This window comes from Perca fluviatilis, chromosome 10 (assembly GCF_010015445.1).
Source record: "Perca fluviatilis chromosome 10, GENO_Pfluv_1.0, whole genome shotgun sequence".
Taxonomy (NCBI): Eukaryota; Metazoa; Chordata; class Actinopteri; order Perciformes; family Percidae; genus Perca; species Perca fluviatilis.
The window spans coordinates 20283501-20305583 of NC_053121.1; the positions used below are offsets into that span (position 1 = coordinate 20283501).

A 22083-nucleotide genomic window follows, 5' to 3' on the forward strand; every position below is an offset into this window, starting at 1 on the left:
ATTATGTTAAATGAGACTAATTCGCTATTTAGAATAACACAATCATCCCCCACCAGGAAGTTACTTCAACTCGATATTTGCCAGCAGACAACCTGGGCCTCGTGAAAAAAATGGATAGTTACAAAAATACTATACCAGCAAAATGTAGTTATGAGTGAAGTTGTCACAGAATAATTACTTTTCAAATCAAGCCTTTTGCGCAGGCTCTCCTGAGTCTTTCACATTGTTGTTAAGTATGTGTCACTGTCACTTATCAGCAGGTTATGGAAATTATAGGTTTATTTCTGACTCAGCCGAGGGGAAGTTGGCTAACGGGTTAGCTAGGTGTAAGAATAATTCTTTGTTCACTTTCTTTTTATACTATTGCAAACCCACATTCGTACAGTTTAAGAACACTGGCCAAGAGAAAACAGCGTTTAATATATTTGTGCAATCAGCCCTGCCAATTTTTAAAGGGATCTGTCCGTGGTGCTGAAAACACTCCTCAAGCTCTTGCTCACAGCCTCAGCTGGATGTCTTTTTCTCCTTAGACATGTTGTTTGACTTTCAATAAAGTAATAACAGTAATATTATTAATAATAATAATAATTGAATAAATATGTAATGAAGACACTGAATTTTTGTAATGTACGTGATTACTCCAGCCCATAGTCACATTATGGAGCGAACAACAACAACAGCTTTATTTTACAATTTGTTACAGTGTTGTACTGCACGTTTAGCTGGCCCTTTCTTTCGGAGGATCAAACTGTAGTATTTATCTATAGCCTACTTCCATAAAAACCTTTAGAAAGGTCAAGTAAAGGTAACATATTTAAAACCAAATCTCATTGAGCTCAGCTATAGGGGAAACAACACCTACATCTTCAAACCTGAGACATTTACAATGCTCGCTTGTGTCTTTTAAGCAAATTATAAATTTACCACACATGCGCATTTCATTTGAACGTCAGTGAATGTTATCTTTTTGTGTTTTGAGACAAAGTGAGGAATATTTTATAACATACTAATGTGAAGCTAAAAAGTGACTCATGGTGTCGCTGTTGACTGGCAGATAACATACATTCACTACTCCACCCACTACTACATAGATGTGAGCTGCAGATTTTCCAGAGAAACGATTACATATTTTCAAACATATTGTATCGTGTGTATTGCTGTGAAGTGTTGGATTATTTGTTGTTTTTGGACAGCTTTTATTTTTCCGCACTGGATAGTAGAAGTTGTACAAGCTGAGGACACCTTTTAGTGTCAGGATGGGAGACAAAGGATTTCCATCGCTTCGTCTGATCTTCTGCTTTGCTTCCTTTATTGTAACGCTGCACCTCGTTCATGGAGACCTGAGTTATTCTATTCCAGAAGAGATGAAACGCGACTCTGTTATTGGAAATCTAGCCAAAGATCTCGGTCTTGATCTGAGGACCTTATCTTCCCGAAAGGCCCGTGTTGATTTTGAGGGGACTCGTAAACGGTACTGTGATATTAATCTGAGTACTGGAGAGTTGGTCACATCGGAGAGAATGGACAGAGAAAGCCTTTGTGGCAAGAAACCCTCGTGTGTTGTGAAAGTAGATCTAGTGTTAGAAAATCCTCTGGAGCTTCATCGACTAAGTCTTCATGTTCAAGATGTAAACGACAACTCGCCGCAATTCAATGACAATCTGATTGAAATGGAAATAAGCGAGTTAGCTGAAAAGGGTAACCGCTTCTCTATCGAGGAGGCCCATGACGCAGATATAGGTCAAAATGCTGTTCAAAGGTACAACCTACAAAAGAACGACAACTTTATTCTCGCTGTTGACAGCAACAAGGTTGAACTCGTACTAGATAACAAACTGGATCGAGAAAAGCAAAACGAGATTAATTTGCTTCTCACAGCTCTAGATGGTGGCTCTCCTCAGAGATCAGGTACTGTAGTCATACACGTCACTGTACTGGATGCTAATGATAACGCCCCAGTGTTTAGCCAGGCCGTTTATAAAGCCAGTCTGCCTGAGAACTCTCCTCCAGATACCATAGTGATTAATGTTAGTGCTACTGACGCAGATGAAGGAGTGAATGGAGATGTGACATATCAGTTTGGTCACGTATCTGAGGATGATATAAATATTTTCTCAATTGATTCTAAAACGGGACAAATTAGAGTAACTGGAGTGATTGACTTTGAAGAAAGGAGTTCTTTTGAAATTAGAGTGAAAGCCAAAGACGGTTTAGGGTTAACCTCGTATGCCAAAGTAATAATAGATGTTACTGATATGAATGATAATGCTCCAGTTATATACCTGAAATCGCTGACTACCCCCATACCTGAGAACGTGTCACCTGGTACAGAGGTGGGCATCATTAACGTGCAGGATAGAGACTCTGAGAATAACAGACAGGTCCGCTGCTCCATTCAGCAAGGCGTCCCTTTTAAGTTGGTCCCTTCTATTAAAAACTATTATTCTCTGGTGACCACAGGCCAACTGGACCGTGAACTAGTGTCTGATTACAACATTACAATCACTGCCACTGACGAGGGCTCTCCACCTCTGTCCTCCTCTAAAACTGTTCAGTTATCTGTAGCAGACATCAACGACAACCCACCTGTGTTTGAGGAACAGTCCTACAGCGCATATGTGACTGAAAATAACAAACCTGGCTCCACTTTATGTTCCGTTACTGCTCGAGACCCCGACTGGAGACAAAACGGTACAGTGATTTATTCTCTGTTACCCGGTGAGGTGAACGGTGCCCCGGTGTCCTCCTATCTATCTGTTAACGGAGAGACGGGGGTGATCCACGCTGTGAGGTCGTTTGATTATGAACAGTTCAGGAGTTTTAAAGTCCACGTGATGGCCAGAGACAACGGTTCTCCTCCGCTCAGCAGCAACGTGACCGTCAGTGTCTTCATATCGGATGTGAACGACAACTCTCCTCAGATACTGTACCCCGCCCCGGAGGGCAACTCCTTCATGACCGAGCTGGTCCCCAAAGCTGCACACGGAGGCTCTCTGGTGTCCAAAGTGATAGCGGTGGACGCGGACTCCGGACAGAACGCTTGGCTGTCCTATCATATAGTCAAATCCACTGATCCGGGACTTTTCACTATTGGTCTCCACAGCGGAGAGATCAGGACACAGCGGGACATTTCTGAGTCTGACAGCATGAAACAGAACCTTATTGTGGCAGTGAAAGATAACGGACAGCCCTTTCTCTCTGCCACCTGTTCCATTTATTTACTTATTTCTGATAACTTGGCTGAGGTGCCGGAACTGAAGGATATTTCTTATGATGAGAAGAACTCCAAACTGACCTCTTATCTGATCATCGCGCTGGTGTCTGTGTCCACCTTTTTTCTGACCTTCATTATCATCATCCTGGGTGTGAGGTTTTGTCGCAGGAGAAAGCCCAGACTGTTGTTTGATGGAGCAGTTGCCATCCCCAGCGCTTATCTCCCTCCTAATTACGCAGATGTTGACGGCACAGGAACTTTACGCAGCGCTTACAATTATGACGCCTACCTGACAACAGGTTCTAGAACCAGCGACTTTAGGTTTGTGACGTCTTACAATGACAACACACTGCCTGCTGACCAGACTCTGAGGAAAAGTCCATCAGACTTTGCTGACCCGTTTGAAGATTTAGAGCCGTCTGTAGAGGTAGGAACCGTTCAAAGTGCTTCACTGCTCACAATGCGTTTTTGACTGGTTTATTGAGTTTTTTTTATGGCTGTCTGCCATTATGTGTGTATACCTCCGAAAATGATTGTGTGGCTGTTGAAGCATATTTCTTTTGCATCATGGACGTTTTTTCTCCGTTTGCTTAGTAAATACGTCAGAAAAAGATTACATATTTGTGGCTGTTGTCCTTCAAAACCATGGCATTACACTTGGTTATGTGGGAAGTTTTTTTTTTCAGTTTTTTGCCACACTCTCAGAAAGCTCAACTTTGAATGCGATTCATTGATGAAATAATTGTAATATGTAATTCAGTTTATTGGTTTTATTATGTTGCTGTTCGTGGATTATGTTAAGTGTGACTAATTCGCTATTTAGAATAACACAATCATTCGCCACCTGGAAGTTACTTCAACCTGATCTTTGCCAGCAGACAACCTGGGCCTCGTGAAAAAAAGGATAGTTACAAGAATATTATACCAGCAAAATGTAGTTATGAGTGAAGTTGTCACAGAAAAATAATTTTTGAAATCAAGACTTTTGAGCAGGCTGTCCTGAGTCTTTCACATTGTTCGCTGTATAATATTTTTTAAGTATGTTTCACTGTCACTTATCAACAGGTTATGGAAATTATAGGTTTATATCTGACTCAGCCGAAGGGAAGTTGGCTAACGGGTTTGTAAAAATAATTCCTTGTTCACTTTTTTTTATTCTATTACAAACCACATTCGTACAGTTTAAGAACACTGGCCAAGACAAAACAGCGTTTAATATATTTGTGCAATCAGCCCTGCCAATTCTTAAGGGATCTGTCCGTGGTGCTGAAAACACTCCTCAAGCTCTTGCTCACAGCCTCAGCTGGATGTCTTTTTCTCCTAAGACATGTTGTTTGAATTACAATAAATTAATAATAGTAATATTAATAATAATTGACTAAATATGTAATGAACACACTGAATTTTTGTAATGTACGTGATTACTCCAGCTCATAGCCTCATTATGGAGCGAACAACAACAACAGCAGCAGCAGCTGTATTTTACAATTTGTTACAGTGTTGTACTGGACGTTTAGCTTGCCCTTTCTTTCGGAGGATCAAACTGTAGTATTTATCTATAGCCTACTTCCATAAAAAACATTAGAAAGGTAAAGCAACGGTAACATATTTAAAACCAAATCTCATTGAGCTCAGCTATAGGGGAAACAACACCTACATCTTCAAACCTGAGACATTTACAATGCTCGCTTGTGTCTTTTAAGCAAATTATAAATTTACCACACGTGCATTTCATTTGAACGTCAGTGAATGTTATCTTTTTTGTGTTTTGAGACAAAGTGAGGAATATTTTATAACATACCAATGCGAAGATAAAAAGTGACTCATGGTGTCGCTGTTGACTGGCAGATAACATACATTCACTACTCCACCCACTACTACATAGATGTGAGCTGCAGATTTTCCAGAGAAACGGTTGAATAGTTTCAAACATATTGTATCGTGTGTATTGCTGTGAAGTGTTGGATTATTTGTTGTTTTTGGACAGCTTTTTTCCCGCACTGGATAGTAGAAGTTGTACAAGCTGAGGACACCTTTTAGTGTCAGGATGGGAGACAAAGGATTTCCATCGCTTCGTCTGATCTTCTGCTTTGCTTCCTTTATTGTAACGCTGCACCTCGTTCATGGAGACCTGAGTTATTCTATCCCAGAAGAGATGAAACGCGACTCTGTTATTGGAAATCTAGTCAAAGATCTCGGTCTTGATCTGAGGACCTTATTTTCCCGAAAGGCCCGTGTTGATTTTGAGGGGACTCGTAAACGGTACTGTGATATTAATCTGAGTACCGGAGAGTTGGTCACATCGGAGAGAATGGACAGAGAAAGCCTTTGTGGCAAGAAACCCTCCTGTGTTGTGAAAGTAGATCTAGTGTTAGAAAATCCTCTGGAGCTTCATCGACTAATTCTTCATGTTCAAGATGTAAACGACAACTCGCCAAAATTCAAAAAACAATTGATTAAAATGGAAATAAGGGAGTCAGCTGAAAAGGGTAACCGCTTCTCTATCGAGGAGGCCCATGACGCAGATATAGGTCAAAATGCTGTTCAAAGGTACAGCTTACAAAAGAACGACAACTTTATTCTCGCTGTGGACAGCAACAAGGTTGAACTCGTACTAGATAACAAACTGGATCGAGAAAAGCAAAGTGAGATTAAGTTGCTTCTCACAGCTCTAGATGGTGGCTCTCCTCAGAGATCAGGTACTGTAGTCATACACGTCACTGTACTGGATGCTAATGATAACGCCCCAGTGTTTAGCCAGGCCGTTTATAAAGCCAGTCTGCCTGAGAACTCTCCTCCAGATACCATAGTGATTAATGTTAGTGCTACTGACGCAGATGAAGGAGTGAATGGAGATGTGACTTATGATTTAAGCCATGTATCTGATGACGATTTTAATGCATTTTCTATTGATCCTAAAACTGGAGATATTAGAGTAACAGGAGTGATTGACTTTGAAGAAATTAGTTCTTTTGAAATGAGAGTGGAATCTAAAGATGGTTTAGGACTTACCTCTTACGCAAACGTTTTAATAGATGTTACTGATATGAATGATAATGCTCCAGTTATATATCTGAAATCGCTGACTAACTCCATACCTGAGAACGTGTCACCTGGTACAGAGGTGGGCATCATTAACGTGCAGGATAGAGACTCTGAGAATAACGGACAGGTCCGCTGCTTCATTCAGCAAGGCGTCCCTTTTAAGTTGGTCCCTTCTATTAAAAACTATTATTCTCTGGTGACCACAGGACAACTGGACCGTGAACTAGTGTCTGATTACAACATTACAATCACTGCCACTGACGAGGGCTCTCCACCTCTGTCCTCCTCTAAAACTGTTCAGTTATCTGTAGCAGACATCAACGACAACCCACCTGTGTTTGAGGAACAGTCCTACAGCGCATATGTGACTGAAAATAACAAACCTGGCTCCACTTTATGTTCCGTTACTGCTCGAGACCCCGACTGGAGACAAAACGGTACAGTGATTTATTCTCTGTTACCCGGTGAGGTGAACGGTGCCCCGGTGTCCTCCTATCTATCTGTTAACGGAGACACGGGGTGATCCACGCGCTGTGTAGTTTGTCGTTTATTATGAACAGTTCAGGAGTTTTAAAGTCCACGTGATGGCCAGAGACAACGGTACGCTCCTCCGCTCAGCAGCAACGTGACCGTCAGTGTCTTCATATCGGATGTGAATGACAACTCTCCTCAGATACTGTACCCCGCCCCGGAGGGCAACTCCTTCATGACCGAGCTGGTCCCCAAAGCTGCACACGGAGGCTCTCTGGTGTCCAAAGTGATAGCGGTGGACGCGGACTCCGGACAGAACGCATGGCTGTCCTATCATATAGTCAAATCCACTGATCCGGGACTTTTCACTATTGGTCTCCACAGCGGAGAGATCAGGACACAGCGGGACATTTCTGAGTCTGACAGCATGAAACAGAACCTTATTGTAGCAGTGAAAGATAACGGACAGCCCTCTCTCTCTGCCACCTGTTCCATGTATTTACTTATTTCTGATAACTTGGCTGAGGTGCCGGAACTGAAGGATATTTCTTACGATGAGAAGAACTCCAAACTGACCTCTTATCTGATCATCGCGCTGGTGTCTGTGTCCACCTTTTTTCTGACCTTCATTATCATCATCCTGGGTGTTGAGGTTTTGTCGCAGGAGAAAGCCCAGACTGTTGTTTGATGGAGCAGTTGCCATCCCCAGCGCTTATCTCCCTCCTAATTACGCAGATGTTGACGGCACAGGAACTTTACGCAGCGCTTACAATTATGACGCCTACCTGACAACAGGTTCTAGAACCAGTGACTTTAAGTTTGTGACGTCTTACAATGACAACACACTGCCTGCTGACCAGACTCTGAGGAAAAGTCCATCAGACTTTGCTGATGCGTTTGGAGCATCACATGATTCGCTGGAGGTAGGCCTTATATATCGTTGTATCTAAAATGTAACTTTGATTGTGACCTTCCATTAGTGTCGCCATGCACTTCATGTAAACCTGCATGCGTTGTATCAAATAAGCCACGAGCAGTCGGATGCGTTTATTTTAAATGCAGTTTGTTTTTGGCATAACAATCCATATTTATGACGTGAAAAGGCTTTGCTTTTACACTTTTCTTCCAGTACTTAATTATGATTTAATACCGTTCATTTACATTATCTGGATTGTATGCTTTTCACTTGAAGGGAAATAAGGCATTCATTTAGCCATTTGGTGTTAAAAGTAGTCATTGTGTCGAGTTCTAATGTATTTGTTTTTACCTTTACCTACCTGCGTGTAATTAGGATCTCTGTAGTCATTTAAATATCAGCGGTTACATTTTAGCTAAAGATATTATATTTTTCAACGAAATGTAGCCCGGGCTTCATCATGACCACCTCTTTTTCACCTGTATCTAACAACTCCATCTTTACATGGTATATGTGACCGCAATCGGTCCATTGTGTTTATCACTTTTTGGACCCTCATTTTTTATTTTCATCCCTTCAACGATTAAAGTAGCATTATTCAAAGTTTTAATTTGCATCTAATTCTTTTTAGAAATACAAGCTGACCAAACATGCCTAATTTAGCGACACATTTTAGACTCTGAGGAAAAGTCCTTCTGACTTTGCTGATGTATTTGGAGAGTCAGATGGATCTCCAGAGGTATGATTAATTCTTTTTCTTTTTTTACCGAGTACTGGAAATTCATTTTAACGTTTTTTTCACGTGTTGTTTGACAGTGGTGTTTTTTTTATGGAAAAAAAAATTATTTTGTGGTTGCAGATGAAAGAAATTTCGTTTCCGTTTTGGAAATTTTAGCTTTTGGATCAGAGGAAAACCATCTGTATAGTCTTATGTTTGAAGAAACATTAACTTCTATTATTTTCGTACCCAGGTGAAAAAAAATTCTATTAAAAATGTACTTTAATAAAGTGTACTAAGTATATTTTCTAAATTTTGTACTATTTTCGTCAAATCCAAGTATAGTTAAGTGTATTCAATTATGTATTAACTTCAACTTAACATCTATTTGACTACACTTCAAGTGTAAATAGTATACTAAAATGGAACAACTTTTTTTAAACTTCAAGTGCACTAAAATACACTAATGACAATCAAGATTCATGAGCAATTAAGCACACTTACAGTACAATTGCATTGTATTGCCATTCTTATTGAAATACACTTAAAAAGGCATTGCAGCGCAACTTACAGTTGCGTTTAAGTATATTTTGTGCATACTGCTTTCATACTTACTATAAACTATGTTAATTTAGTATGCCTCTGTGATATTTCAAGTGATCTACAAATGCACTTCATAACTATATTTAGTGCTTTTAAAGTGTCCCACTATGACAATAATAATGTGTTTGAAGTGAAGTTCAATTACAACCTAAACATCATAAACACGTACTTTCAGTGCAATGTTATTATAGTGTAAGGTAGAAACAAATTTTTTGAAGTATATTTCATCTGTATTTTTATCCCCATTTTGTTATACTTAAGCATGAATGTTGCTATTACACTACAAGTGTATTATATTACAATTCAGTTCAAGTGCATTACATCAACAGATTATAAATTGCATTTCAGAAAAGGATCTTTATTATTGAGACAAAAGTAAAACACAAAAAGCAGATATTGGCAAAAGCAGGCACCTTGAACAGTTAAGGCAGCGTCAAGAGAAAAAAATAAATAAATAAAATAAAATAAAAAGAATGAGCGATATCCGCCGTGCTCGGACATACGCCGCTGTGGACGATGTCTTCCAGTTCTAGTGTTAAAAATTCCTTAGAAATAAAAGTTTATAGATCTTTGAAAAAGTGTACCTGCATTATTATGCCATTATCATTATATTAGATGAAAATGGTCTCAGGACAACAAGATTATGGTTTATCACAATAATTTCTGGGACAATTTATCGACCAGCAAAACTTGTTATCGTGACAGGCCTACTCGCTTCATACTGGACCAATGTCGAAGATCGTTTTTCCCATCAGTAACAACAACAGAGGAACATAAGGTCCAAGTTGAAAAACCCGAAGTTACCTTTTAAATTGTGCACTCTGTTTTCAAAGTAGTTTTTCAAATGACAAAAAATGTTAACCCTGTGTAAAAAAAAAAAAACATTCCATCTGGTATAGCAGTACCAAAGATGCCTGTTGGTCTATAATGGAGTCTGTTTTCTAGAGAGAAAACTTTTGCTTGGTTTGCAAAAGGTTATTTCCATGCAGCTCCATGCATATCCTGTCCAGTTAATTCAAAAAAAAAAAAAACTAGTCCAAAGAGTACAGCCATACCAACGATGCCTTTAGGGACAACTACGCTGTTTGGTTGACGGCGCAGTCTCTCTGGTCCTTTCACTGGAAGAGCCTGTTTTTTAGAGCAAGTGCTTTGTTGGTAAGTTTCCCTCCATCAAGTTCCATGCAAATCTTTTGGATCGAAGGCGAGCAGGATAGCTGAAGTTCAGGGCATACTGTACATTAGTCCAAACAGCGTAGCAACAGGTAATGCTACATTATAAAGATCTTGCAACATCTTGATGCCTTCAAGGACAATACCAGTGCCCCCATGTCCCAACACTGGTTTCTTCAGTGGCCTCGTTGATGGCGTCTTCATCCATGCCCTATTAAAAAAAAAAAGAAAAAGGCAGTCAATAAGACCAATCGAGAAACTAATACACAAGTATTAAATCATAAGGGAGTAGTAAGTAGGGCTAACGATTTTAGAAAATAATCTAATTGCGATTTTCTCCCACAAATATTGTGATTGCAATTTAATATGCAATAATTTTTTAAGCTCTCTCTTCTGTATTATTCAACAAAGACAAGTAATACATCCTTGTATAGTATGAACAACACAAGATTATATAGATTAAACAAACTGTTATTTCCTGGAGGCCAGGCCTGTATGTGATGATGAAATTAGGTGATGCATGAATTTATATGAATGACATCTTTTATTTAACTACTTCAATCACAGTAGTATATTGAGCACTGACCAAGCCTGGTGTAAACTTTCATATGAAAGTCAGAAACAAATCACACAAACTAAAGTGCAGATTGCAAAAATATGTGGCTTTACCACACTTAGTAGTACTTAGATTATTTAATTATTAACTGTAATAAACATATATAAACATGTGGATTGCATTGTTTTTTTTGAACACACTACACTTTGAAGTCAACTGGTGTACACTGTCATATGGGTACATATTTCTCTAAGAATATTACAAAATGGTTACTACAAAGGTACTAGCCTTGCTGTCAACTCCAAATCACGTAGGAAAGAGATTGACAGTAAAGACAAAGAAAGATACAAATATGAAGATAAGTAAGAAAATAAATAGAGGAAAGGTTAAAACTGAGACAAAAAGATGAATATAGTAGGAGAAAGATGAAAAATAAGTAGACGTTGGGCCTTACAATTTGTATGCCATGCTTGCCAATAAATTGTGGTATGTAAAATATAACATATAACATTACATAACCTTTCCACAATTCTAAAATCTTAATGTTTTTCAAAAAAAGAAATAACACTAAACAACCAGTTGGTGTTTTAATGTTTCTGATACTGTTAAAGTTTAAAATGGCGATATCTGTGAGAGTAGGTCCATTTTCATTTGTAAACAATTGAGAAACAAATAAATGTTTCCATCTGTTACTTTCAATTATTTTAGGAAATATACAAAGAAAAAAGAAATATGACAGCACTTACCACTATAAAGCATTTGATTGTGTATGCTGTTCAAATAGGATCCTATGAAAGAAAACATTTAGAATCAGTGAGGTGAACCAAGCACATTGACTCAAAAATGAAAAGACCACACAAAATAAAGCACACAACAAAGACACAAAGGTGGGCTAAAAATCCAGTTTGAGTCCGACCTTAAAAACGCTGCTTCATTTATATGAAAACTTAATAATTTATGGAGGGCTTCTTTAGTGTGCAGGAGTGGAGAGAGATTTAGGAAAATGACATGGTAAAAAAATAAGAAAAGAAAAAAAAAATGAGTTCCCATACACTGTGCTAACGTCAGTTGCCCCGATACATGTTCATGTCAGCAGCACCCTCCCGCATATAACCGACACACACACACACACACACACACACACACACACACACACACACACACACACACACACACACACACACAGTAACTGAATAACTTTAGCTACAACACTCGTTCGTTCTTACATTGAACTTGTAAGCCTGTGGTCTTAGCTAGCTAACCTTAGCTATTAAAGTAAGGTTACAACAGCATTAATGTAATCTAAATGTTGCGAACTAAACCAGACCACTTAACACTCATTCTTATGAGGCCGACTCGCTCCTCTTCACCGGCTGCCATTAACATTACGTTAGCTACATTGAAATACCGTTGTTAGGAGCAGGACCGTCAAGGGGAGAAACACAATTATTAATGCTAAACTAAGTAGTTACTAGTTAGTGATGGTATTAGCTAACTTAGTTACACGAAAACCGATGTATTTATAGAATGCACAAACAAGTGAACAGACTTTTGTAACCGTTACATGCAGTACAAAAACATTATGAACATGATGATTGATTGATGTTAACTTACTTTTTCGTGAAGGAGACAACATATGGCTGCTGTAGAATTAATCCTGCACGCAGCCAACACATACTTAACATTCTTCTTCACATTCTTCTTGTTTTGGCAATGTCCTTGTTGAAACAGTTTGGCTGTGTTGGCAGCATAGACAGTATATAAACGGTTGGTGTCAGTGCCCGGGAAGTGCCACCTACACTTCCTGGCGCCATTGGATTCAAATATACCATTTCCGGTAGTGAGCAAACTTAATTCGATCATTTAAAATGTTCAATTCAATCAATTTCAATCAACGCAAAAGGAATCTATACAAAAACAACTGAAGTCTACAAGATTGAACCATGTTCTTGAAAGGAATATAAATGAATTGCGTAGCATATTCTAAATTCATTTTTGTAAATTCAAGGACCTGCTATTTCCCATTTTTTCAGTGTACTTTGATATGCTAATAAAAGTACACTTATATTTAGTGCACTTTGTTTACAGTGTACTAAGATTACACTACTGATGAAGTGAAATTAGTGTACACTTTCAAAAATTATACTAACTCTGTATTAAAAATAAGTGTACTTACTATAAGTACACTAAGTTACCACTATACATTTTTGTATTTTAACATATTTTATGAAAGTACTCTGATATGCCACTAAAAATACACTTTTTTTAGAGTGTACTGTATAAAGTGTACAGAAGTCACACTTCTAATGAAGTGAGATCATAGTACACTTTAAAAAAGTATACTAACAATTAATTTCCCAAAAAATATACTTCCCATAAGTACACTGAATTGCCACTCTAAGTATGTCAAATTTAATACACTTAAAAAAAAAAAACTTCTATACAATTTAAAATACATTAACAAAAAAGTACACTTTCAAAAAGTACATTTAAAAAATAATTTGATTACTGGTAAATTAGTATACTTACTTTTTGGACTCTGAAGTTGAACTTAATTACATCTATTTTGAAGTATACTTTTAAAAAGTACATATTAAATACTCTTTAAATAAAGCACAACAAGTAGAAGCATACTTGTTTTATACTTCATGTACTTCATTCATATTTCTAATACACTAAAGTATACTACTTTTTTACCTGGGTATCCATCATTCATCGGATGATTTTTTGTCTGTTCAGAAAAACAAAACAAAAAATGAGTGTTTCAGTAATGGCAATAGGGAGTATACTATGTATTTTGAAGGTTTACAGTCAGTAGGGGTTTGGAGAAGTATCCCTCTGCTTTTAGAATACATGCAATACTACATTACAGTATATCTTAACAAATATATGAACCGTTGTACCGTTATTTTGGTCCAGAAACCACAGTAAAATAATAACAATAATAATGATAATAAATTATAATGATAATAATGTTTGGAAATTGAAAGTTGATGAATAGGGTGGTCTTGAATGGTGTTTTTAAAAGTAACACACTTATATTTGCATTTTGAACTCAGTTTGCTGGTTATGTAGATCTACCTCTTGAGTTTTCATGGCAGATATAGGAATGTTCTCTGTAAATCAAAATACTGTTGTACTATGCCAGCATTGTTTTTACTTAGATTGATTTGGATGACTTCTACACACTGCTATTGTTTCACTACACAAAATTTGTTTAGCTGCTCATCCTTCATTTATAATGCCACTATGTGCTATCACCTGTGCGATCCATGGCACATTTTCAGTATACCCTTGTGGATGTTATCCTTGTCCGGATGTTGTTGGAGATAGGGTTTAATACTGTCTATGACCAAGCCATGTAGTGCCAATGTGACATGCACCAATATTACACTCAAGAGTGGCAATATACTGTTATACAGGAATTCACTGTTTCAGTAGAGGCAAGCATCATCTCATGCTTCAAGTTTTGTCTACAGAAGTATTAAAAAGGGCTGATACTAAATGTTAAAATGTTTGTACTGATTTATGAATATCTAATGGCAAGGCTGGTTGTCTGAAATAATATTTGATTAAAAAGTCTTCCGGTAAAGCAATCACATCTAGGCTTATAACTATTAAGATGCCATATTTTAGCAATATCACTTAGCATATAAATGTTGCTGTATTGTGATACAAATAACGTGGTCTCAACTATAGACAGGTTTTAATCCTGTTTTCCACAGTTATAGTAAACCTGAAAGGAATTAGAAAGAGGAAAAAAAAACCTTGACTTAAACCATATACTGATTAACCAAAATATAACTTTAGATTTTAACAATGTCAAGTATGTAAGTCAGTAAAATCATGTTTACAATAAATGAATCAGAGACACATGTATTGCTTTGTACAAAAGAAACATCACAAAATAAATTCATCACAGAAGCATAAACCATAGAGACAGAGACTGATGCCATCAGTTTACATCGTTGATGAGCAAGCCAGCCAGCATATATCAGAAATCCAATCAAATCTACACGCCAGTCTCCTTACAGTATATGTTCTCCTCAATGGAGATGATACTGCTCAGGTCTCCCACCAGCTAATGATAGAAGGTTATGTTTTAAGATCTGATCATTCTTTATTTAATATTCAGTGGTATCCCTTTTGAATTACTTTACAAAATCGAACCTTAAAGATTCCTTGGGTCATAAAGACCTGCTTCCTCCTACTCTGGATATATCCAAATGACGCCCTTATACAGTGCAATAGTGCTTTCAAGACTGATTTCATGCCACACCACTTTCTGACTAAGGAGCTAATACTTAATAAGAATTTAAGGTTATTTGATTCTTTCGTATGTTATGTTATGTGTGCACAGCTTTGGAAGTACATCATGAGCATCGTAGCTCCCTAAGATGTATAAACATATTCACATCTCATTAAGGTTATTTTTTCCAGTTTAGCTCTCTGGTAAATATGTTGTATAAGGCCGTTATTGTCTGTCATGTTATACTATTTGCTTTGTATAAGACTTTTTGATTTTAACCCTCAATGTGCAACTTTATCCTTTTACACCTCACACTCCACTCTAAGATTAGTGCTTCTGTTTATGTCTCTAATACTTTTGTGCATTCACTTGGTGGTACCCTCGTCTATCAAATTGTTGCTTGACCGAAGTAATATGTTTCTTTTTTAGCAAGGTATACAATTGTTTGGGCCAGCCAGTAAGACGTTTGATTTGCAATTCGGCCACCAACTGTCTGTTTGGTTGCGAAATGTGTTTATTTCTATAGTAAAACTCAAATTGCTTGTTCTTTTTGTGCATTGATTTGTGCCGAAATATAGTGAAACTAACAAGAAAACAGTTCTAGTGTAAGCATTGTGTTGATCTTTTATGTGCAGACATGGAATTGAACTCAGGGTGTCGCTGTTCACTAGCAGAGGAAACACGCCTCCACTCCTTGCTTGTGCTTTGTTACTCTAGGTTTGATCATTCTTGTCAAATTGTAGCCTACCCTTGGATGTGCTTTGGTCAGCCGTACGCTTCAGATACACTGTTTGCAAGTACAGCTGATGTTTGATTATGTAATACTGGACCGCACAGATATTCGCACGGGGATAAATAACACCTTTCAACATTTTTGAGTTTTCCACTCTTGTCTCAGGATGGCACACAATGGATATTCAGCGGCCCGCCTGCTTTACAGCTTTGCTTTCTTTCTTCAGCTGCTTCACATCGGTAACGGAGACGTGATCTTTTCTATTCCAGAGGAAATGAAACCCGGATCTGTAATAGGAAATATAGCAAAGCACCTCGGCTTAAACGTGGGGAAATTATCTGCTCGAAAGGCCCGCATTGACAGCGAGCTGAACCGTGAACGGTACTGTGACATCAACCTTAACACTGGAGATTTGACTGTGGCTAAAATAATTGACAGAGAGGCGCTTTGCGGCGAAAAGTCATCTTGTATCCTTAAATTTGATTTAATCTTAGAGGCACCTCTGGAGTTGCACCGAATTTCACTACAAATACAGGATATCAACGACAATCCGCCTGTTTTTACCAAAGATGAAATCAAGATAGAAATTAATGAACTGGCTGTGAAAGGATCTAGCTTCCGTGTTTTGGAGGCACACGATATAGATATCGGGCAAAACGCTGTTCAAAGCTATGCATTGCAGGCGAACAATTATTTAGTGTTGAAAATTCAGTCAAAATCAGATGGGGGTAAATTTGCAGAGCTAGTGTTGAATAAGGATTTAGACCGCGAGGAACAGCATGAATTGCGATTATTGCTCACTGCATTAGATGGAGGTAGTCCTCAAAGAACTGGCACTGCAACTGTCCATGTGACTGTCCTGGATGCTAATGATAACGCCCCAGTGTTTAGCCAGACAGTGTATAATGCCATTCTGCCTGAAAACTCTCCTCTAGATACTGTAGTGGTTACAGTGGCTGCAACTGATGCAGATGAAGGTCTAAATGGCGACGTGACTTATGAATTAAGTCGCATTTCGGAAACGGGTAAAAGAGTATTCGCTTTAAATCACAACACAGGAGAAATTAAAATAATAGGGCCTTTGGATTTCGAGAAAGAGTCAATATATGAAATGCGCGTAGACGCCAAAGATGGATATGGGCTCACCTCAGATTCCAAAGTGATAATTGAAATCTCAGATGTAAACGACAACCCACCTGAAATCAGTTTAAAATCACTGACTAACCCCATATCTGAGAACGTGTCACCTGGTACAGAGGTGGGCATCATTAACGTGCAGGATAGAGACTCTGAGAATAACAGACAGGTCCGCTGCTCCATTCAGCAAGGCGTCCCTTTTAAGTTGGTTCCTTCTATTAAAAACTATTATTCTCTGGTGACCACAGGACAACTGGACCGTGAACTAGTGTCTGATTACAACATTACAATCTCTGCCACTGACGAGGGCTCTCCACCTCTGTCCTCCTCTAAAACTGTTCAGTTATCTGTAGCAGACATCAACGACAACCCACCTGTGTTTGAGGAACAGTCCTACAGCGCATATGTGACTGAAAACAACAAACCTGGCTCCACTTTATGTTCCGTTACTGCTCGAGACCCCGACTGGAGACAAAACGGTACAGTGATTTATTCTCTGTTACCCGGTGAGGTGAACGGTGCCCCGGTGTCCTCCTATCTATCCGTTAACGGAGACAAGGGGGCGATCCACGCTGTGAGGTCGTTTGATTATGAACAGTTCAGGAGTTTTAAAGTCCACGTGATGGCTAGAGACAACGGTTCTCCTCCGCTCAGCAGCAACGTGACCGTCAGTGTCTTCATATCGGATGTGAACGACAACTCTCCTCAGATACTGTACCCCGCCCCGGAGGGCAACTCCTTCATGACCGAGCTGGTCCCCAAAGCTGCACACGGAGGCTCTCTGGTGTCCAAAGTGATAGCGGTGGACGCGGACTCCGGACAGAACGCCTGGCTGTCCTATCATATAGTCAAATCCACTGATCCGGGACTTTTCACTATTGGCCTCCACAGCGGAGAGATCAGGACACAGCGGGACATTTCTGAGTCTGACAGCATGAAACAGAACCTTATTGTGGCAGTGAAAGATAACGGACAGCCCTCTCTCTCTGCCACCTGTTCCATGTATTTACTTATTTCTGATAACTTGGCTGAGGTGCCGGAACTGAAAGATATTTCTTATGATGATAAGAACTCCAAACTGACCTCTTATCTGATCATCGCGCTGGTGTCTGTGTCCACCTTTTTTCTGACCTTCATTATCATCATCCTGGGTGTGAGGTTTTGTCGCAGGAGAAAGCCCAGACTGTTGTTTGATGGAGCAGTTGCCATCCCCAGCGCTTATCTCCCTCCTAATTACGCAGATGTTGACGGCACAGGAACTTTACGCAGCGCTTACAATTATGACGCCTACCTGACAACAGGTTCTAGAACCAGTGACTTTAAGTTTGTGACGTCTTACAATGACAACACACTGCCTGCTGACCAGACTCTGAGGAAAAGTCCATCAGACTTTGCTGACCCGTTTGAAGATTCTTTGGAGCCTCTAGAGGTAGGCTCATGTGCATGTTATGACACAAAGACAAATCCCTCCTTTGTGTGGAGCTTTTATACACAAACAATGTTAAATCAGTTTTCGTTAAAATACTTGAACACCACTAAGTATTCTTTAGTTATTAGTTACTTAATGCGGTGGGGTAAGCCTAACTTTCATTTTTCATACTTTCAAAATGTAATTCTTCATACTTCCAGCAAACAACACACAACACATTTGTTTTTCTGTAAAAATGCTTGTTTGGTTGAAGTCTACTACATTGTTTTTGCATTATCCGAAGAAATCACCCTACAATTACATCCAAACATTTACAATTACACATCTATGATATTAACCGTGTGTAATCATTGACATGCTTAACTGACTTTTCAATGTTATATATGAATGTTACACTGCTTCCTATATTTCTTAGCCCAAGGTTACCCTTTAATGTTAATCGGTCCATTATAATAGTTTCACATTGAAGCCTGTCGTTGTGGTATTGTAATTGGTACGCATAATTTATCAAAACGATGTGCAGTCAGCGTCGATAACTATTTTTGGAGACCAGTAGTTGGCGTGAAAACTGAATTCTTCCATTAACTATATAGTGGTGGGGAAATTGATCAAGAAGCAGTTATAAATGAATAAGGATTTGCATAGATTTTTAAAGATCCATTATATTCCTCAGCTCCCTATTGATTATAACCGAATGTTGAACACAATTTGTCTTAAAGAACAGGTGGAATACTGGTGCTTTTATCATGTGTATCACACTCAGAAATAACACCACAGTTTTGATTTTGCAGTTTGGTACGTCTCTGAGACTCGTGATAAACATGGGCTATGTTCCATTGTGCGCCTTACATTATAGTGTGGTATCTATCCATGGTGCTGAAACCAGCCCAAACCTTCCAGATCCACAGTTTCATCACTGCTGTGCAATTAAATCATCTTACGGAGGTAAACACGTGCTGGCATTTATAACAGAAAACTCCCCTACGTTGTTACTGGTCATTTATTTATGTTTGGATCTGACTGCAAGCTGGACTTTGCTGTTTTTATCTTTATCATCATAGTACTCAAATATTCAAATCTTTTTGTAATGCTGATGATTTGCTCACAGTGTCGCTGTCCACAAGCTTTACTTAATAGTACTATGTTACCCGACACGCCTGTACATTTCTAAATCAGGATAGATTGTCTGTTGGTGAAAGCAGCAAAATTGCACCATTTATAATCGGACTGCATTTGTTGTCTGAAGAGGATTCGGTTGGCTGTTTTTATTTTGCAACTATTAGTTGTTGTGGATTTGGCACCGGTCTTGCAGGGAAATGGGAAACAAAGCATTTTCCGTGCTTGGCCTGGTCACCTCTCTGGTAATATTTATCCTAGCGCTGCAAACCGTCACCGGAGATGTGTCCTATTCTTTTCCAGAGGAGATGAAACGCGGCTCAGTTGTTGGAAATATAGCGAAAGATATTGGACTTGAGGTGGGCAAACTGACTGCCCGAAAGGCTCGTATTGATGCAGACGGAAACAGCAAACGGTATTGTGACATTAATCTCAGTACTGGAGATATTATCGTTGCCGACAGGATTGACAGAGAGGGTCTTTGTGGCAAAAAGGCATCTTGCGTTTTAAAACAGGAGCTTGTTTTAGAGAACCCTTTGGAGCTGCACCGCATTAGTGTTCATGTTCAAGATATCAACGACAATTCGCCACAGTTTAAAAAGAATACAATAAAATTTGAAATTGGGGAATCGGCGATTAAAGGAAGTCGCTACCGTCTAGATGAGGCCCACGATGCAGATGTCGGACAAAACGCCATCCAGGGCTATAGTATCGAGGGAAATGAAAACTTCAGATTGAATGTTATTGCAAAAAGCGGAGGAGGAAAATACAGTGAGTTAGTTTTAGAGAAGGAGCTGGATAGAGAATAACAGCAGGAGCTAATGATTGTGCTTGTGGCAACAGACGGAGGCTCCCCTCAGAGATCAGGTACTGCAGTTATTCACGTTACTGTACTGGATGCTAATGATAACGCTCCAGTGTTCAGCCAGGCTGTTTATAAAACCAGTATTGCCGAAAACTCTCCTTTAGAATCTGTAGTGGTCACAGTGAGTGCTACTGATGCAGACGAGGGAATCAATGGAGAGGTGACATATGAATTTGATCACATTTCAGATGAAAGTAATAACTTGTTTTCTCTTGATCAGGCAACTGGTGAAGTGAAAGTAAGTGGATCAATAGATTATGAGGAGTTGTCCGCCTATGAAATACAAATTACAGCCAAAGATGGTCTTGGATTAGTGTCATCTTCTACATTAATAATTGATATCACAGATGTCAATGATAATGCGCCTGTTACGTTCATTAAGTCACTGACAAATCCCATGCCAGAAGATACCCTACCTGGTACAGAGGTTGGCATCATTAACGTGCAGGATAGAGACTCTGAAAATAATGGACAGGTCCGCTGCGCCCTTCAGCAAGGCGTCCCTTTTAAGTTGGTTCCTTCTATTAAAAACTATTATTCTCTGGTGACCACAGGACAACTGGACCGTGAACTAGTGTCTGATTACAACATTACAATCACTGCCACTGACGAGGGCTCTCCACCTCTGTCCTCCTCTAAAACTGTTCAGTTATCTGTAGCAGACATCAACGACAACCCACCTGTGTTTGAGGAACAGTCCTACAGCGCATATGTGACTGAAAATAACAAACCTGACTCCACTTTATGTTCCGTTACTGCTCGAGACCCCGACTGGAGACAAAACGGTACAGTGATTTATTCTCTGTTACCCGGTGAGGTGAACGGTGCCCCGGTGTCCTCCTATCTATCTGTTAACGGAGACACGGGGGTGATCACCGCTGTGAGGTCTTTTGATTATGAACAGTTCAGGAGTTTTAAAGTCCACGTGATGGCCAGAGACAACGGTTCTCCTCCGCTCAGCAGCAACGTGACCGTCAGTGTCTTCATATCGGATGTGAATGACAACTCTCCTCAGATACTGTACCCCGCCCCGGAGGGCAACTCCTTCATGACCGAGCTGGTCCCCAAAGCTGCACACGGAGGCTCTCTGGTGTCCAAAGTGATAGCGGTGGACGCGGACTCCGGACAGAACGCATGGCTGTCCTATCATATAGTCAAATCCACTGATCCGGGACTTTTCACTATTGGTCTCCACAGCGGAGAGATCAGGACACAGCGGGACATTTCTGAGTCAGACAGCATGAAACAGAACCTTATTGTAGCAGTGAAAGATAACGGACAGCCCTCTCTCTCGCCACCTGTTCCATGTATTTACTTATTTCTGATAACTTGGCTGAGGTGCCGGAAGCTGAACGAAGGATATTTCATATGATGAGAAGAACTCCAAACTGACCTCTTACCTGATCATCGCGCTGGTGTCTGTGTCCACCTTTTTTCTGACCTTCATTATCATCATCCTGGGTGTGAGGTTTTGTCGCAGGAGAAAGCCCAGACTGTTGTTTGATGGAGCAGTTGCCATCCCCAGCGCTTATCTCCCTCCTAATTACGCAGATGTTGACGGCACAGGAACTTTACGCAGCGCTTACAATTATGACGCCTACCTGACAACAGGTTCTAGAACCAGCGACTTTAAGTTTGTGACGTCTTACAATGACAACACACTGCCTGCTGACCAGACTCTGAGGAAAAGTCCATCAGACTTTGCTGAGGTATTTGGTCCGCCAGATGAGTCTCCAGAGGTAGGCCTCATATATTGTTGTATCTAACATTTAACGTTGATTGTGACGTTCCATTAGTGTCGCCATGCACTTCAGGTAAACTTGCATGCATTGTATCAAATAAGCGACGAGCAGTCGGATGC

General features: G+C 39.5%; 1 protein-coding gene and 1 long non-coding RNA gene across 7 annotated transcripts in view; one reads left to right on the forward strand and one right to left on the reverse strand.

The window, feature by feature from the left end:
• The first annotated feature begins 1108 nt into the window (after nucleotides 1-1108).
• Nucleotides 1109-22083, forward strand: part of LOC120567191 (protocadherin gamma-A11-like) — a 270004-nt gene continuing 249029 nt past the window's right edge. For 2 of the 6 annotated variants that reach the window (XM_039814081.1, XM_039814084.1), the window contains exon 1: nucleotides 1109-3641. In XM_039814081.1, the coding sequence (XP_039670015.1) occupies nucleotides 1257-3641 (2385 nt within the window). In that variant the 5' untranslated portion in view covers nucleotides 1109-1256. Of the gene's footprint in view, nucleotides 3642-5110; nucleotides 6779-15675; nucleotides 18242-22083 lie in introns of those variants that run through there. The other 4 variants (XM_039814095.1, XM_039814097.1, XM_039814080.1 and 1 more) reach the window with 3 other exon arrangements.
• On the reverse strand, nucleotides 9652-12543 carry LOC120567247. Its single transcript, XR_005640534.1, has 3 exons — nucleotides 12308-12543; nucleotides 11440-11481; nucleotides 9652-10348 (listed from the first exon to the last, which is right to left on the reverse strand). It is a non-coding gene; the product is annotated as an uncharacterized LOC120567247 (long non-coding RNA).